The 18,939-nt window shown below is 52.6% G+C and overlaps 1 protein-coding gene across 3 annotated transcripts in view; it reads left to right on the top strand.

Annotated features, from left to right (window-relative positions):
- Nucleotides 1–1,843: 1,843 nt before the first annotated feature.
- Nucleotides 1,844–18,939, top strand: part of RPS6KA1 (ribosomal protein S6 kinase A1) — a 42,922-nt gene continuing 25,826 nt past the window's right edge. Inside the window, exons 1-2 of one of the 3 annotated variants that reach the window (XM_074894536.1) lie at nucleotides 1,844–1,984; nucleotides 8,508–8,552. In XM_074894536.1, coding sequence (XP_074750637.1) covers nucleotides 1,922–1,984; nucleotides 8,508–8,552 — 108 coding nt within the window. In that variant the 5' untranslated portion in view covers nucleotides 1,844–1,921. The remainder of the gene's footprint in view (nucleotides 1,985–8,507; nucleotides 8,553–18,939) is intronic. The other 2 variants (XM_074894533.1, XM_074894535.1) reach the window with 2 other exon arrangements.

Genomic DNA, 18,939 nt, shown 5'->3' with positions numbered 1-18,939 from the left:
CCTCACCCCCTCTGCGGTCCTACCCCAGGCCTGACACGCTCGCGGAGCAGAAGGAAAGGGAGATGCGTTTTGCAAACGTGTGAAGAAGGTAAACGCGGTGCCGGTGTTGACATCGTCATGTTATTGATGCCATTTAAAGCAGGTTGCAGCAGCTGGAGGACGGGTGTAAGCAGACGGCACGCCGTGTACCAGGCAATAAGGGGAAATTATGGGTAGCTTTGGAGCTGAATGAATAACTCTCCACAAGATCTGTTTCAGCTTGCTCCGACAGTGACACGAGTTTAATTGGCTATAACAGGACCTCACTTAGTACCAGTCGGGTGGATTTGTGTTATTTAATGCCTTCATCTGGGGCTCCAGCACTTATGGCACAAGCAGGGCTTGAAGGACTTGAAGATGGCAGTTCCCAGGCTTGGCTCAAATACTTACTGTCACCGTGGGAATTTACTACACTTGATTCCCCCACATGCAAAAAAGATGACAGCTCTAGCCTAAATCACAAGCAGGTCCTGATAATGACTTACACATTAGCTTCAGGTGCTGTAAAGATTAACTGGGATTTTTCGAAGCTCTGGGCTCTGTCCTAATTCAGCTTTTTTGGAGTTTGCTGCCCTCTCTGAACAGGTTAAGGACTAAGGGCTGTACAGCCCCAGCTTCCTGGGACAGCTGCTCTCAGAATGCAAAACCCCAGCTGGATATGCTTTCGCTTAAGCTCATTAAATATTTCCAGCCACACCTTGATGAAGTCAACCCTTAGCCATGCATTCTTTTAAAAATATTTTTTTTAACTAATAATTTTATGATGAAACATGAAAACAGGGTGCTTTGAGGTTTGGTAAAATGTGAGTAGGAGAAAACTTTTTCCAATTTGCAAAGCCTAGCAGGTGGGAATAGCTGTGAATTATGAACACTTGTGCTTAAGGCACCGTTCTTCTGAGGTGCTCCAAACACGGTAGGAAGTGTTTGATATTTTTTTTATGGGTTTTTTCCATGTTTTGTAGGGAAGGCAGGGTGAGGGGGGCACTGCAGGCGGTGATGAGCAGTGACTCACTGCGCATCTCGCACTTGGAGTCCGGATTTCCCAGCGCAGTTTCCTGCTTTAAGCAGCACTATCTGAATTGTGTCACCGAGTTTCTCCTCACCACCTCTTCTTTGGGTGATGCTGTGCAGCACTGGGTGTACCCCGAAACGGCTGGATGCTCCTCGAGGGGAAAAAAAAAAAATCTTTCCAAGGCACAGAAGAGCAGGGCCACTTGGTGCCGTGTATTTTTGGTAGATGTTTGGTGTCGGGGTGTTCTCGGTGCTTTGAGGATTGACTTGGTAGGCACGAGCAGGCACCGACTGTCCCTCACACCTCGCGAGGAGCGAGCAGAACCCTCTGAGTCGTTTTAAACTGTTTGCATCCCAAAATTTATCAGGGCGAGATGCCCAGGGCAGGGCGCAGCTGACGGGGCTCATGGATGGCTCATCACTGAGGCTCTGGGCAACCTGGGCTCGTGGAAGGTGGCCCTGCCCAGGGCAGGGGGGTGGGACTGGATGATCTTTAAGGTCCCTTCCACCCCCAACCGCTCATGCCCGCAGAAGGCTGCACGTGCCCTCCGTGCCCCCCTCGCCACCTTTGTCCCTTCATCAACCCGCCGCACGCCGCGATGATCGGGGTCGCTCGGTGCCTCCGGCTGGAACCATCCCCCCGCGCCCCGCTTCTCCCGGCCCAGCACCGCCCCGGCTTCCCCGGGGAGACCCTCCGAGCCGAGCCCGCTCCCGCCCCGCGGCTCGGCGGGCGGAGCCGCCCCGCTCCGCCCCGCCCCGCCCCGCTCCGCCCCGCCGCTCCCGGCCCGGCCCGGCCCGGGGAGCCGGTGCCCAGCGCCGCCGCCGCCGCTCCCAGCGCAGCCGAGCCCCCGCGGGGCCGCTCGCCGGCAGGATGCCGCTCGCCCAGTTGGCCGAGCCCTGGCCTAATATGGAGCTGGTGCATCTGGACACGGAGGTGAGCGGGGCACCGGCCCTTCCCGGTGGCGGGGGGGTGGGGGGGGGCTCCGTTCCGGTCCCCCGGGGGTGCGGGGGGAATTTCCGCCGAACAAAGGAGCGCCCGGCCCGGCCTCCCCCCCCCTCCCGCCTCTACTTCAACCTCCTGAGCCCGGCGGGACCCTCCCGGCTGGGGGGTGCTGCAGTCACCCCCGCCCCGAGCGGGGAGGGGGGTGGTTTGGCGGCCCGGGGGGGTCGCAGCCGGGCGCTGCCCGAGGCTCAGTGTGTGCACGGCGGGGATCCGGGGGTTTCCTGGCCCCGCTGCTGCCCTTCCAAGCTTTAGTTATTCGGGGAGCGTGAGCAGCGTGCTCCCCAACCTCCTCCCGGGCAGGAGGAAAAACAGTCCCTGCTGAAGGCCCCGGGAATAAATATCTCGGATTTTGGGTCTTTCTCCTCCAGGCTTCCTTGCTACCCGCCTCCCCAGCCCCAGCTGCTCTCACAGGCCTGTGTTTCAAACTCCGATGGCAGTCCAGTGGCACTTTGCTAGATTCTGCTCTTCCCTCCCGCTTTGCTCTTTTCCTTCTCCTTAAAACCTCCCAGCCAGATGTGCAGGATGGTGCGCAGCATCTGGCCGCATCTGCAGCCATTTCAGAATAAAGGGGACAGCTTGTGGCAGTTTTCACCCGTGGCAGAGCAGCCAGCTGAGGCACCGTGCTCTGGCACTCTTTAGTTAAACATCTTCTCATCCAAATTGGAACTAGCAGCTTTCCTGGAGAATCTAGAGGGGTGGGGGGGGATTTTATCCCAGGTATTGACTCAGACCTTGGTGCTTTCCCATCGTTTTGGGTGGATTTGATGCTGTCACGCTCCTCTATCACGCTTAGGGCCCTCGCCATGCTTAACGGGTCAGATTTGCTCATTCCGATTTAAAATTGCCTCATAAGAAATCTCAGCTTTGAGTGGAGGCAGCATTTCCTCATGGCTGCAGTGGCGTCTGGGAGGTCTGCTGGCCATCCGAGGGGAGGTCGCTTCATCTTCATCGGCCACGTATGGGCACGGCTTCTCCTAGAGACCCCCCCGCCTTGCCCGTGGGGTGCGGTGCCGAGGGCCCGCCCGCGCTGCGGGTGCCAAGCAGCCGGCACGAAGGTGGGGTGGGCTGGGAGCATCTGCTCTGAAAGCATCGCTTGAGCCATGAGGGTGGGTTTGGGCTCGAAGGTGGGAGAGGAGGGAAGTCCTGCGGTGACTCGACGGCGATTCCTGACACCATGTCGTGCGCCCAGAGCCGGGGTGTGGGTTATTGCTGGGAGACGGGGCTTTGTGTTTGTGGTTTCTCTTTTCCTCAGTAGGAAGATAGCCTGAAAAGCCAGAAAACGCAGCTAGACTCATAATGGGAGGAAACTAATGCCAGTGCCCAGGGCGGCGAATGCCGTGGGCGACATTCCTTTACTACTTAATCCCAGGTCTCCCAGGTGCCAGGCAGGCGCTGTGTCAGCATCACGGGATCTCTTCTGAGCGGAAACGGCCGGGGGGGTCCGGTGTATTTGTCAGCCCGAGTCATCTGTGAGGATCACGGCAGCCCCAAGGACTGTTTTCCCTATTGCGTTAATAACGGGGGTGTTAATTGTAAACTGAAACTGGAGGGCCTGCCTCTGGTTTCTGAGCCGCCCCCTTCCCCCATCTCACCTTGGCCAGAGCTCTAGGTCAGGGTCAGGAGCAGTTCGCAGGTGATATTTCTGCAGATCAGTCTTTTTGCATCTCAGTATCACAAGTGGGACATTAGCAATTTACCTCCTTTAGTTTTAAGGTGAGCATGTATGTGCACTTGATTCCAGTGAGGAAGATCATACAGATGTTCTTCACCTCCCAACCTGGCTGCCATCGCCTGGGCCAGATGTTAGAGGGTTCCCTGAGATCCAGCAGCGTATCTGCGAACAGTGAAAAAGGACTTTGGCTTGGGGGAAGTTTTGCACCTTGAGGCTAAAATCACCAAGCGTAGGGGCCCGAGGAGAAGGTTTTCACCTCTCCTGGGCAAGGTGGCACCATGGAGGAACCGAGGAGACTTTTCTGGAACACCAGTTACGTAAATTGCCCTGGGATCGCTGCCATCCAGGTTAGAAACCGGCTTCCTCCAACCTTTGCTTTCTGAGTCACGGAGCAGCGGTGCTGTCACCACGCTGGTGGAGGCATCAGTCCTGTTGTTAAGGGGTTTGGGGTTTTTGCACTGAGTTCTGGGGGTGTTGGCCATGTGCTGCTGGGGATGGGGCACGGCTGGTGCCCCTTGTCCCGGAGCACAGCCTGGAGCCATGCCAGGGAAACACGGAGGAGTGGGTGGCAGCGGGAGCTTGAACTGATCCCTTGCAGGAGACCAGTCCCTCCATCCTGGGGCCTGAGCTAGCTTCATAATACTTTTTCCTTTTTATTTTTTTCCTCCCTGTTCTCTCTGCTGCTTATACTATTCCGAATATTGCTTATGTAGTAGAAAAACCTGGCTGGGGCAGAGTACGAGCAATAGAGTGGAGTGAATGACTTCATCACCATAGCGATGGATACTGTCATCGGGGCTATGCTTTTCTTTTAAACTCTTGTCTCATTACACAAACGTACAGCAACACAACTGACGTGGGATTACGCCAAACCCAACCACTTCAAGCTAATTATTTTTCCTTGTATATGTGTATCATCCTTTATTGAGCAGGAGCTATTCATGAATAACTATCTTTTTCAAGCATCTTAGCTGAACAATGCATAAAGCAATGATCAAAAGATAGGGGAGGAAGCCTGTCGTCTCTGATACGCCTTGTGCATAGACTCCTCAGTCTGTTTGAGCTACCTGAGTTCTTCTGGAGATCTTTATTTTTGCAGAATCATTTCCTTTCTCTGAACTGCAAAAGGCAAGATCTATAAATTCCACTTAATAGTAATAACAACAATAAAATGCCTCATTCTTGTGTCAAATGGCAGAAGCTCTGGGGTGAAGAGTTTCTTCCTCCATGCCCTCATCAAAGTTGGGTGAAGGAGCATCTCTGGGTACCTGCTACCCTTGTTGTGTTGTCTGTGGGCATCTCGGAAGCGACTAGTTCAAGCCTAGAGGTCCAGAAATAGCAGCAGGCTGCTTTTCCAGGCAGAGCTGTCGATAATCCGGGATGACTTGTGCTGATGGTGCTGACGATAGAGCGCAGCCCTTCGTGGCAGCAGGAGCGGGCATGGTCCCACCAGGGGTGCGACTCGTCCTGGTTTCAGAGCAGCACCGGCCTGTTCTGTAAATTGCTCCCAGTGCTGCAGATTATGTGGAATTAAAGGGATTTAAAATGCAAGATGTCCCAAGATAAATATCTCCCCAAGTTCAGCCAGGCTGGCAGTTGTGTAACTGAATGCACTTGTTTTGGGTATACTTTCCTGCGTGCTATGAAGAAAACTCATTAGAGCAGCGTGTGTGCAGAAGGGCTTTTGCGTTACCTCCTGGGCAGCTTTAGCTGCCGCTTGCCCAGAGATGCCCTCGCTGCCAGGCTGCCACTCCACGTGCCCATCAGATTAGCTTTGTAATCCCCGTTTCCGCTCGCCCCAGAGCAGTGCTGGCTGGAAGGCTGCAGGGACAGGCTGCTGGCCACCAGTGAGGCTCATGCTGCTGCCTTCTTGGGAGCCTAAGCCCTGCTCTGCCACCAGTGTGCATCAGCTCCTTGCTGCCCTGGGCACCCACGGGAAGGAGCTGTGCCTCCCTCCTGCAGCAGGTATTGCCTGGTTACTGCCTGCGGGGAGATCTCCAGGGTTGCTCTCAGAGTACGATGTTCAGGAGGCTCCTTTCCAACCCTGAGAACAACGTGCTATAAGAGGGTATCTGGCGCAGAGGCAAACACGCGTGCACTTGCTAACACGCTGTGCGTGGTATGCAGGGGGAGTGCAGAAATAAAGCTTTTTAAAGAGACAAATGTCAAACCGAGGAACCACAAACTATTTCAGCTCTGCTTACAATGCGGTGGAATGGCCGTATTTTATCTCAGGGGGTGATGAGTTCGTAGCTGGGAGTGTGTTTCCATCTTGGACACTTAGAAATGCTCTTGAATTCTGTATGAGGGAATAAGGCCTGGTTTTGCTCTGGTGTGGAAGGAAAGCACTTGGCCCTAAATACTGCAATTCTCTCCTTACACATCTGCCTTATGTCAGCTTTGGAAAGTGACTATTTCATCAGGAGCTTCATCCCTCTAAGATCTACATGCCCAGGAAACCTCCCTGGCATGGACACTGTGCTCTTTCTTTCCACATCCCTTCCATCCCCACGTAGGATGGATTTCTGTCAACAGCAGTATGTAGGACAAGCGTTCTTCAGGCCAGGGAGCTGATGAAAAGGTCTGGCAGGTCCGGAGGTGGCACCCGGTGTCTCCTACCGTATCCTTGAAGCCGAAGGGTTGGACAGACCCTGTGCTCACTCGCCATGTGCTGGTCTTCCCAGAGGAGTAAAAGACCTTGTCCCATGTATCAACTCACCCCTCTCCTGACACGTGCCTTGTAGATCTGTTCTCCAGACCATGAGCCAGGCACTGTTTCCCTCTGTCTGACACGGAAATTCTACTTCTTAAGCTGTTTTAGACATAAACAGCCCTCCCCAAGCTATGGTTCTGATTAGCAGCGAGTTACGAATTGTTGATCGGTGACAGCTGAGCTGGTAAACATAAGGATGTTTCCAAGCTTGGCTATCTTGAGCACGGTGTCTCCCCCCTCTTTGTGGAGGCTCTGCATAAACACAGAATCTTACTTCACTTCTTAGCTATTCTTTGTGCTAATGGCACCAAGAGCGCAGTGTAAACATCAGGGCAACGTTCCTCTGGAAGAGCTCAGCTTGCATGGTAGTGCTATTGTTTTTTTCAGTCATTGGCTGAAAATACTTTGGAACTTAAGCCCAGTTTAAGTTGATACTAAGGTGAGTTACGGAGCTCAGAGCAGGTCCGTGTAAATGTAAAGATTGTAGGGCCAGTGTCAGGCCAAGAGGCAGGTGGTCTCCCCAGCTGGTGTGGGGGTACTGCACGTTGTGGTGGGACTAAGGTGTTCGATGAAGTGCTGCAGGCAGCACAGGCCGGGGTGGGAGTGGAGAGACCTAAATATGAAGATATATAGAGACTCTGGACTAATGTCTGTGGATTTGAAGTATCTAAAAGCTAAACTTGTGCTTAAATTTAGCTCTTTAGCATTACACCTTTGATTGTGAGCTAGCCACGAGCAGGTAGCCAAGCAGTTTCAACCCAGCACTGGTGACCTCCTATGGGAAGCAGAAGAGTGGGAACCTGGAAGCACCAATGAGTGTTGTAGCAAAGCGAGCACAGCATGAGAGGGAGGTTTTCTCAGCGGCCCCAAAGCTCTCTCAAGATCAACAATTGCAAGTTTTGCTTTGTATTAAAAGGAAGTAAGTTAAATTTGGCCCAAGGGGGAGAAGCGGATAGTGTAGTCCTAAGACAGATGTCAGGTTGATGTCCCCTTGCTTCTCCAGGGAAGGAGCTAGCTTTGTTTCTGTTCTGTTAGATTCCTGAAAGGCATTCGACTAAAACTCTGCAGCTGAAATACAATTTCATTGCACCTCTTCTCTTGGACTATAAAGCTGAAGAGGAGTGAATAAATTCACCTTGTTCTTTCAAAGAAAGAGAGGAATTCCATGATTTTTGGAGCCTGAGACTGTAGTGCAAATAGATGTCAGAGCAAAATCTTCTTGCCCTTGTTTTTCTCCATAGTCTGCAGAAAACCTCTTGTACGTGCTTATCCTGCTCTGGATATCTACGTCTAATTAAATCCCACCCACTTCTGCTCCTGCTGGCTTCTCCAGGCACGGTGCTGTGCTGAACCTGATCCGCCTTGGGTTCAGCGCTGAGTGTGACCGGCTGACGCGACTCCAGGCGGTTCAGGTCACCCGCTGTGACTTTGTACAGGGCTCCAGCAGCAGAACCTGGACTTGCAGGCCGGAGGTGGCCTGGGGCCAAGCAGGTGCTGCAGATTTCCTGCAGCCGTATCAGCTGCGATAGGGTAATAAATAACTCATAAATGTTCATGTGAAAGCCAACGTCATGGCAAATGGCTGTTAACTGCACGCTAGCGCTGCTTTCCCGGCTTCACCCCATCTCCCCTGCTCGCTCCTTCCCGTAGTCCCAGTGGAGGGGGCGCAGGAGGGTGGATGGTGCAACCGCAGGGCCGTGTCTGCAGCACATTCTGCTGAGGGTGGGACTCCTGTACCCACCGCCCCAGGGGATCCATGCCTGGGGGGTGCAGGGGTGCCGTTTGCCCCGCAAGCCGTGGTCGGTGTATAAGGAGCCCTAATTTCAGCTGTGGGGAGTGTGGAGAGTCTTTGAACACAAGACTTTTTGAAACAAGTTTTTTTTTCCTTGGCAGAAAGTGTCTTCTCGGTGTATGGGGAGTGTTCAACCGTCTGATACCGTGTCTGAAAGCAGCCTCCTCCCCTGTTTGTGCTGCATGAAGGGCTCCCAAAGCCAACAGCCTTTGTAAGGGGGTGTGAGGAGCGGTCCCATGCCTGGCGTGTGCTAATGGCAGGTTCTCTTCCTTTGCAGAATGGGCAGGCTGCTCCAGAAGAAGGTGGGAATCCTCCATCCAAGGTAAAAATGCTCTGGGGTTATATCTTAAAGTCATCCCTCTGAGCTGCGTGGGGGGCATGAGCTGACTTGGTGAATGGGTTGGGGACAGCTATTTTTAAATCCCATAAGCTGCTGCTTTGTAATCGGGTTGAGCACATGTGCAAGTGTAAGGGACTGGAGTAGGGGAAGAGAAGAGATAAAGCCTTTTTCTTTCTGCTGCTTTGGTCATCCAAACATATCTGGAAGGTTTCCCAAAGGGCTGCCTCAGTCCAGCACACAGGAGATGGACTGGAGGCTGTAGCACAGGGCTAGAAGTGAGAATCCCTGGGGTTTCAGTGCCGTGTTTACACCTTTCTCTATCTCGTGATCTTGTCAGACGGGATGAGAAGTACTAGAGTATTTGATGGTTTTGGCACAGCTGCCCTTGCTGAGCACCTGGTATCTGTTTATTCTCTTGTTTTGGTGGGGCTGGGAGAAGCTCCGCTTCTGTCAAGTCACCCTCTGCGTCCCCATTAACATCAGCTGGGAATGGCTGAGGGAACTGAGCTGCTGTCTTCCATGTTTTGGGCAAGGGTCTTAATCTGCTAGACCTTCTTCAGACCCCTAAAGCTCTTCCTGCTCCACACATGAACATCATGATGTTTGAAGGACTTGATTTCTCTGATGTGAGCCCTCTCCAGGTATGAGGACTGATGTTGTTAGTGTGGGTATTTCCTAATTGTGCCCATACTTCTCTGTGCAGGGCAGAAGAGCCACCTCAGTATTTTGAAATCATGAGCCTTTCAGGATTTCCTTTTCTGATACATACTTGCTATAACCATGAAGAATGACACAACATGTTTGATTTGGCTTGGGAGACCTTGCCGAACGGGTTGTCAAGAGTTTGTCCTGTGCCTTACCCTCAGTGAGTGCCCTGTAGGAGTTTCTGAATCATCGTCTGTGCTAGATCTCTCTCTAATCATCGTCCCATGGGGGCTTATTGTACTGTTTTTCCAGTTGGTTACCGTTGCGTTTCTAGTAAAAGAAATTTAAACCTAAAACCCAATTGTCTACTTTTCAGGCAGTTCTTTGCCAGGAACTTATACTGGACTTCTAGCATTGCTGTTGCATCTCACCTACCTTTTCTGCATTTCTGTCCCAGTTGCTGGACTGGCACTTTTCCAATGGCCTGCAAGAAATCTGGCGTGAGTCTGTGCACTTCCCTCCCCTGAGAATAGTGGTTTTACAGTTCTTCACTGTGCCTGCATCTCTGGCATGGGAAAAAAAAAAATATCTGTCTCTTCTGGTTGGATTCCAGCTGGGTTTCTAAGACTTGAGACTTTGCCTCTTTCATCTTCAAACACTTGGTGAAACTGCCCCCCCATAAAAGCTGCTGAAGGACGTTGCTTTAAAAATAATTGAAGATTTTTTTTTCTTTGAAGGACATTACTGGGACAAACCCTGGCTGGATTCCATCTGTAGATGCAGCCCCAGAGAAAGATCATGCGATAGAGGCCAAAAAGGCACTTGGGGTTCTCTTTACTGCTCTGTGTCTGTCCCTCAGTGGGACGGGGAAGTGAAGTCCCCGTTGCAGCGGGGGCTGGAGCAGAGCAGCAGGCAAGTTGTCCAACATCCCGCAGCAGGGAAGACGCAAGGGCCCTGTGCTACGTTCAGGTGTCCTGCTTTCCACTTTTCCGAGGCACTGTGGCCAAAATGCCTGTGAGTGGTGTCTGACAATCCCATTTTCGGTAACTTTTGAACACATGAAGCCCTGTTATGTGCTCCTGAAATAACCTCAGTCGTGTTTTCCAAGTTTGTACAAGGTACATTTCCTACCAGCACAGACAAATGCAATCCCTCCTATAAACACATACCTTGAACTTCAGGGTAAACTCTGGCACTCTGAACCAGCTGGGATGCTGCAGAGGGGGGAAGGCAGCGCACTGAATATTTGTGTATTTTTCTGTTCATTTTGGGGGTAGATGTCAGCAGCAGCTTCTGGCACTGGCTCTACCTACAACAAGGACTAAGGAAGGAGAAGTAAGCGGCCATAAACATCTGAAGTTGGCTATTCTCAAGTTGAAGGTTGCTCAGTTGTCCTTCTAGCTGTGTGTGGAGAGCTGTAAGGGGAAGAGGCACCTTTATTCTAGGTTTGTACTTGCTATCCTTTTGCAGCTCATTCTGTGATCTCTTCTAAAAATAGCTTCAAGCAGCGACAGCGGCGATTACTCAACACCCACGCAGAAGTGCCCTCCCTCCCCCTGTCCCCGTAAGTAGGATGCTGCCAGAAGTACAATCGTTATTTGCCTGGGCAATAACCAAAGACACTTTGCAAAGGAGGAAATCCAGGAGTTCCTCAAAAGAGTTGGGAACTTCGCAGCCGGTAGCGTGAGACAGATGCAGTCGAATGCCTCCGACATCATCTCACCTGCTGTTGGGGCACATCAGCAGGGTCTGTGGGCATGAAACGCGATGAAATGCTCGGTGCAGAGGTAGCGAGGGGATGTTTTGGGCCAGGCTGGCTGTGATCTGGTACTTTCTAGCTGCCTCTGTAGCTCCAACTCAGCTTCCTACTGAGGACAGCTGGTGTGTTGCACAACTTCTTGTGGATTCCCACCTTTCAAGAACAATTGTGGTACACAAGTCCCTGCAAGCATCGTACCTTGGTGTGTTTATCTGAGTATCTTGGAAATGCCTGCAAGATCCTGCAGGTTGGGGAGAGCGCTGTCTGGAGCACCTGCCTCCCATTGTGTGGTCGCAGGGAAAGGAGCCTGGGTCTGCAGTCAGGGCCACCCCAACAGCATTAGGCCGTACGGAATTCCAAGCCAAGCTCTCTCCTGACAGCGAGCACAATCCTAGATTGCTCATACCCAAATCCTTGCTTGTCTGGGTGCTTCCAGCCTGTCCCTACTGTAAGAGTTTGCAATCTGCCAGGCAGTCCTGGCTGCATCCTTAAAACCAAACACTGCATTGAACAGGAACCTTTGGCAAAGACAGGTACAAGGATGGCTTTTTTTTTTTCTCCTCTCCTCTTTGGTCATGGTGTTTGACCCTGTTTAAATTTGATGTTGGCTTTAGGATAGCAGCAGTGCAGTCGGTGCAGGGTTTCAGTGCGACATCCGTGGGCTGTTGAACCGAAGAGCTCCTCTTTCACATTCGTGTTGCTGGGAGAGGAGCAGGGCTGATGCTCACGGAGCAGGACTGCTGCCCCGACACCCTCTGCAGAGAGCTCAGGGGCTGCTTTCCTCCTGTTCTGTTTTCTTTCACACAGCCTGGGCTGAGACTGAGAGAAGCATCTGCTGCCACAGCCATGGGTTAACCTCAGCTGTGTCTCTGTGCAAGAGCAAAACGGGAGGTCTCTTGCTTTGCTCTCAAAAACTGCTCTGCCCCAGGGGCTCATCAGCAGCGCTGTGCATTGGTCCCTTGGTACTGAACCTCATTCTCTCCTATTTTCTTTAGATTTTAATTGTCAGGTAGGCTGAAGATTGGTCCCCTTGTTCAGCTGGGGAACAGCAACAGAGGGCTTGAATTCAGTGGAAAAATGGAACCTCTCATAATTGGGGTTTTACAACCTGCTCTGCAGCCAGCTTGGCTGAGGGGTGAGCTTGTGCTCCCTGAAGGTGCCAAGTGTGAGGAATTATGCATGAAAGTACAACACCCAATTAGTGAAATCACTTCATAATGAAGAGCAGAGGAGTGGATTTGCAGTGCTGAGTGTGCCCACTCTCTCTCTGGAGGTAACGCTGGCGCAGGCTGGGAGTGCTGATCAGCTTGTTCTTGGGTGATAATCACAGTGCGCAACGAGAAGTGGGGAAGTGAATAAGTAACCTCTTCCAGCTCTGCTCTGCACCATAAAAGAGACCTTTGAGACCAGAGCAAAGGCTTTGCTCTGCTGCATGCACCCCACCTGCTCAGGCTGAGCCTTGCTAGGCGGCAAACTGTAGTGGGAATGATGTGAAGGGGAAGACACGGCTCTCCCCCGGATCTGTTTAGCTCCTGCTGATTTAACCTCGTGTCCTGAGTAGGTAAAGCTCGCAGAAAGGCCCCTGCAGCGCCTTCAGCGAGGGAAGCTATAGACAGGAACCCTGGACATGGACACTTCTGGGCAGAGAAACACCTGCATCACCAGCGTTAACCTCAGCTTGTATCGTTCTGGGTGAAACACCCTGCTATAACACTCCAGTGATGACCAAGTAGTGGTCACAGCTCTGAGTTGTAATTCTTTGGGATGAGTTGGAGGAAGCAGGGTTGTGGCCATCTACCTGTGATGGCTCTGTGCCAGTCCTCTGGGTGGTTCAATAGCAGCCGGCTGCTGCTAGAAATAAGACTGGTTCTTGGTTTTGCTACACTCTTCCTGCCCTCCTCCTGGTTCTTGAGCCCTGCCTGCAAACTGGATGTATCTGGAGCAGCTTTCCTGCAGGCTGGACTTCAGGGATCCTGCTCTGACAGTCATGACCTGGGAATTAATTCTTCATGCTCCTCCAGTGGGATGTAAGAGAGGAAGGCTCTGTGCTGCTCCATCATGGCAGACTGCATTAGTGAGTGCTCACAGCTCTGCTTTCCAGCAGGACATCTCCCTCTTGCACCCAGATTTTGCACTGTGCGTCTGGCCGTGGGCATTGCTGACTGGCAGAACATCCACTGACAAGTTGTCCCATCTCTGGAGCTGCATCACTAAGCGGATGGTCAGAGGGGAAACTTGAAGCACCTTCTCTTCACAGTGGGAGAGGAAGAAAAAGAGTCATCGGAGATCTGCTGGCCACCAAAGGGCAAGTCCTGTGTGCCCACCTGGTGCCCAGGCGATGGAGGGCTCTGGTCGCGTCGGCTGCGTGCTGCCAGCATCGCACGTGAACTCCAGCTCCAGGCTGAGTGCGAGGCAGAAGACACGTCCAGTGGCGTGATCCTCGTCAGTATTGGGCACCACTCTAATCGTGGCCTCTTAACATGAAGGGTTTTAAAATAAACAAGTAAAATGCTCTGCTTTGAAACGGGCCTGGCATGTTTGCACAGCTGCTGCTGTTTTCTCCAAGAACTGGAAAGCCATCGAACATGGGAAGAGACAAGTACCGCAGCAAATCCCTTCTCTGCCCACCGCCCGTCTTCTGCTGCTTCCAGCTGCTTGGCCAAGACTGCTCTGGCCAGTTTGGTCCCCCAGGGCTGGGCAGGACCTGGGAGAACCTGGCAGGAGCAGAACATCTCGAGCACGGCACGGTGCTGCCTGGAAATCTGCCTTCCCCTCTGCACCGCAGGGACTGGGCTGCAGCTATTGCCTCTTAACTTAACGTTCGGCTTTTTCAGCCTGTCAGTGGTAAAGCTCTTAGTTTAAACTGGCTGCTCCGTCTTGTCAGTTGAAGTAATCAAGTGGGTTTGTTTTTAATGTGATGCCTGACAGCTGCCTGGCTTGTTCCTGCCAGACCGTTCGCTCTTCGTCCTTGGCAAGGCTGGGTTATGGTTAACAGCAAGCTTCTGAGCTCTTAAAAAAAAAAAAAATACCCACCACAAATAAATGCCTGTTTGAGGAGCAGAGTCTCTGATGAGCTGCAGACTCTAATGAATAATTGAAGAGGGGTCAGTTTACAGGACTCGCACACGAGGAATGCAGCAGAGTCTGCAGAGCTGGCGAGCAGCGCTCAAACAGCCCTCACGCACCATGCGCCGACCCTTCAAAACTGCTCCGGTTTCTGCTCTTCCATTTCCATCCCCCTCGTGGGTTAATAGAAACTGCCTCAAGCTCTGCCTCCAGAAAGCCTCTTTTAATCGAAAAGAAATTTTAAAAACTCTTTTACTGTGTGCTCTACCTGGAGGAAACCTGTGTCATCCAGCCCCCCACCAGTTAAAGGAGTCCCTGTGCCTGCAGCAAAGCGAGGGATCCTCCTGCCAGCCCCTCCTCGGCCAGGCTTCTCCCAGCTGCCTGAGCTGGGGGCAGAGGACACAGGATTGCTGAAGTCAAATTTTTTGTGGACCCAGGAGGAAGCGTGAGCAAGGCCAGAGCTCTGCGAGTGCTTCCCTGGCGGGATGGAGGAGTCACGGCCTCCTCTCTCTGCTTGAGCGGAAGGTGGATGGAGACCGGCCGCAGGGGATGGGGTGGTGGGAGCTCCCTCTGTGCCAGGGACAGCAGCAGAGGGCTGTAACCAAAGAAGACCCCAAAGAGCTCAAACTGAAGAACTTACATTTGATTTTTGAAGGGGTCAGAGTGGGCTTGGGTCTCTGGAGCATGCTGCCCTGGCAACTGGGAGCTATGAGTCCCCTTGGCTGGGTTGGCTGGGGGGTCACTGGCTCCACGGCTGGCTCAGGTGCCGACCTGGGACGTTCTGCACACACAAGCAGCCTCTCTCAATCTGCAGCTTTACAAGTCTCGGCTTTATTGGAAAGCTGAAGCCTAGTTTGGACATGAGCAGTAAATTCCTTCCCTAGCTCCAGGTGAAGCTGCAATAATTTTTTTCCCCCTGGCTGCTGTGGTGGGGCTGGGGATGGTCTGGGCACAATAGTCCCAGCTGTACTCTAAGGACTCCGGTCATGCCCGGAGCCCTTCTCCTTGCCCCTTAGGAAAAGCCACTCGCCGTGTGCCTGGGGCTGCCTCTGCAGCGAGGGAGGCGGGGGCATTGCCTCCCAGAAACTCCAGCTGATCGCACTGCAGCGATGCATCACTCTACAGCTCCCTGAAAGGACGTTGTGGAGAGGTTGGTGCTGGTCTCTTCTCCCAGGGGATTAGTGACAGAACAAGAGGGAACGGCTTTAAACTGCAACAGGGGAGGTTCAGACTGGACGTGAGGAAAAAATTTTCCCAGAAAGAGTGGTCAGAGAGTGGAATAGGCTGCCCAGGGAGGGGGTGGAGTCACCATCCCTGAATGTGTTTAAGGGTCGTTTGGGTGAGATGTTGGGGGATGTGGTGTAGGGGAGAACTTTGTAGAGTCGGGCTGATGGTTGGACTCGATGATCCCGAGCGGCTTTTCCAACCTGAAGGATTCTGTGATTCTGATTCTGTGTGATGCTCTGAGGCAGAAAGGGTTTCCGAACTGCGGCGTGAAATCCAGGTCCTTCCCTTACCAGCCCTGGAGGGCGCTGCCAGGAAATGTCACCCCTTCGGATAGGGAAAATGAGGGCGTTCATCCCTCATTTGTACTTGAAACCTCGATCTCGGCAGATCTGCTGGCGCGGCTCTGGAAATACCAAACGGACTGTGAACACAACCTTTTGTGCTCCCGTAAGCACTGTAAGATGGGGTGGTATTGATTTCCTTGCCATCAGGGCAGTGTGTTTAACGGGACGGCTCGGGCTGGTCTGGTTACAGATCGGGAATACGCAGTGTCTGCTTACAGCGAGGGGGAGGCGATGGCTCTGCACCGTCATCAGGCCAGCCAGAGCACACCGGGCCTGGGGGGGTCTTTGGGGGTCACTCCGGTGCAGCAGCACCGGAAGGGGAACCCCGGGGTCTGCGCATGGACAGAGCTGGGGAAAAATTCTCCTTAAAATAGCATCTTTCATATCTTAGGGGAACAGGACAAAACGTGTTATTCCCAGCGTTCAGGGTGACTGTATTCCCGTACCGTGGTGTTTGGGAAGGGGATGGACAGTGATCATCACGTTACGGTCCCGTTCCCGCACGCAGGGCAGGCGTGTGCCGGTGTCACGGCTGAGCTGCGGAGGGAGCGGCCGCTGGCTGCATCAGTATCATTTACAAGTGTTAAATGAAAAAATTGTGCTTTGCAGTGCTCATCCTGTAGGCTCTCACTAGGGTGTTGGTAACACACAGCTCAGGCTGTGTTTTGGACGTGGGGTTTGTTTTTTTTTTCTTTTAACACTGCTACAGTTCAGAACCACCATGAAAATGTGATGATCGCTCCTCTTGCAACGTATCTTGCACGTGTGTCCTTCCCAGAGGGTGGGAGAGAGCTGGGTTCTCCCAGCACGCGTGTACCAAAACCTGGTAGGTACCAAGCAAAGGCTTTACCAAGTCCTGAGACCATTTTTCGTGTGTCTTGCAACAAGAAAACCGCCAGCAGCATGTGTGCTGTGGGAGGAGTATGGAATTCCTGCATTCCTGCGATAGAGAATAGTTTCCACATCCCACGATAACTCCAGGGGCAGCAAACAACTCTTGGTTCTCGTTGTGAAACCAGCATTATATTTTATAATTCAGTTAGAGTTTTCAATCTTCTGTACTGAATGTAGCAAAACTGCATCGTGCCTAGGTGGAGGATAGTGCTTTAATGCTGGTTCCTAAGGGTAATGTTCTTCATTTAGAAAAGCCTGGGATGGGATCTCCTGGTTTTACCACCATGAAAGCACAAGCTGATCTGAATTTGCTGAGCACCTTTCCTCCTTGCTGGGAAATGTGTGTAGGGCTGCAGGAAAGGGAGGCAATACCCTTTGCACTTTCTAAATGGAGACTAATTTGCCCTGTTGAAACTGCGTAATTAAGGAGTTCCTTATCTCTTGGCAGTTAAAGGTGTTTTCCTCTCCCGACATCTCATTTCACTGGGTGCAAAGTCCTGCCAGCTGCGAGTGCTTCTCTTGCAGCTCCGCGCCAGGCTGCACTGGCACGGGAGAGTCTCGGAAAGTCTCAGTGAGGTTTGGGAACATCTTTTGCCTGAGCTTGTATCTTTAGCCCAAACTACTCATTGTCAGCTGATCCTGGCCGGCTGTGGCTTGTAGTGCCTGGAAAGGGTGGAGAGATTTTATTTAATTATTTTTTTTAAAGAAACCTTCAGGATCTGGTGCCAAAATGCCCCTGGAGAGAGCCAGGAGCAGGGAGGAGACCAGGGAGTGCAAAGGGGATGCCTGTGCCTGGGCCTCTCTGCTCCCTCCATCCCAAAAGGGACCTGAGCCCTCTGGCGTAAAGCAGATGTGTTGGTGATCCTGGTCAAATGAGTCGGGTAACAACTGAGCAGATCAAAAAGGATGTTGTGAAGCAGAAGGACTTGCCTTGCTGTGTGAGGCCACCTTCTGCCTTCTCCCTTCTTCAGCCTCAGGCTTTGCTTGAGGAAACGTCTCACCCATTAATCAGTTCCTAGCTCCCCCCTGGTTTAGGGGTGTTTATGAAATGGGTGTTTATGAAATGGCTCCCACCCTCCTGTTTCAGAACAGAAACACATTTTGGACATTAAAGATGCTCCGAGTGCCACCTGCTGGAGTGTGCTCGGGGAGGGGGGGAGCAGTGGCTGGGCAGCCAGCTGGGCAGGGTGCCCCGGGCTCTCAGCCCCTTTGGGGTGACACAGCCTTTCCAACGGCTGCAGACACCCGTACCTGTCACTGTCAGTCCCTTGGGGTGACACAGCCTGTCCCACGGCTGTAGACACCCGTACCTGTCACTGTCAGCCCCTTGGGGTGACACAGCCTGTCCCACGGCTGCAGACACCCGTACCTGTCACTGTCAGCCCCTTGGGGTGACACAGCCTGTCCCACGGCTGTAGACACCCGTACCTGTGACCACCGTCCCACCACGCTTTGCCGGGAAGTCCCGTGCTCTGTTACTGCCGCTCTCCTCCTCGTTGCCAGTGTGCTGGTGTCTGTTTGTGGCCTCCAGGATTTTGCAGTGTTTCCTCCCTGTGACAGCTCCGTCCACCTCCCTGGAAGATGATGTGGGTCACTTTCTGACATATAAGAGAAATGAACTTGCTGGTGAGAGAAGGGGCTGCTGAAAAGTAAAAAGGGTGGAACTGCTCCATCTTAACACCAAACAGGGCAAAACTGCGCTGTCTTGGTCTGAGTTTTCCCTTTTTAGGGATTTGCTTGTAACCCCCATTGCGGGGAGCCAAGATCACAGCTCGGAATGGCAGCAAAGTCCTTCCCAAGGGTCACCAAATTAATTTTACACTGAGTATTTGGCTGCTTCTCTGAGTGGAGAGGAATTGCCCTGAGGAAGATGGCAGAGTGCTTCTAGGATGCTTGGAGTCTACGGCTTTTGTTTTAAGCCGTATGGGGGGAGGTTCCTGGCGTTATCCGTGCCACGATGGAGTTGGTCGTTCACTTCTCCCAGCTGCTTTGACCCCGTAAGAGTTTGTGCACGAAGGTAGCGATGAGCAGGATTTCTAGACACCAGCGTTATCAACACCCTCACTGTGCAGAGGTCTGACTGTGTGACCTGGGTTTCTTCTCCTTCCCTCGTTTTCGGTTTGTTTTGTTTTTCAGGAGACCAATAAAACACTCCTTGGAGATGGTGTAGGGTGAAACGTGCCTCTCTGCTACCGCAGCACTGTTCCCTCTCAGTAATCCCTCCCTGCAAACCTCCAAGCAGCAAAGCTCCTGCCAGGAACCCGCCCCCATCCTTATCCACTTATCGGGAAGTTCCAGTTGCCGAAGTCTCTGCTGCTCCTTAGCTGTGTTTGTAGAAGTGACTTTGTCCAAGACTTCCATCTTCAAAGCCACCCCGCGGTGGGCCCTTCCTCCCCCGGGCCCTGGCTGCCTCCCGAGGCTTTTGTCTGTCAAA

Source organism: Strix uralensis, chromosome 25 (genome assembly GCF_047716275.1).
Source record: "Strix uralensis isolate ZFMK-TIS-50842 chromosome 25, bStrUra1, whole genome shotgun sequence".
NCBI classification, from domain to species: domain Eukaryota; kingdom Metazoa; phylum Chordata; class Aves; order Strigiformes; family Strigidae; genus Strix; species Strix uralensis.
The sequence above is the reverse complement of the archived record's forward strand: the minus strand, read 5'-3'. Positions and strand labels throughout refer to the sequence as shown.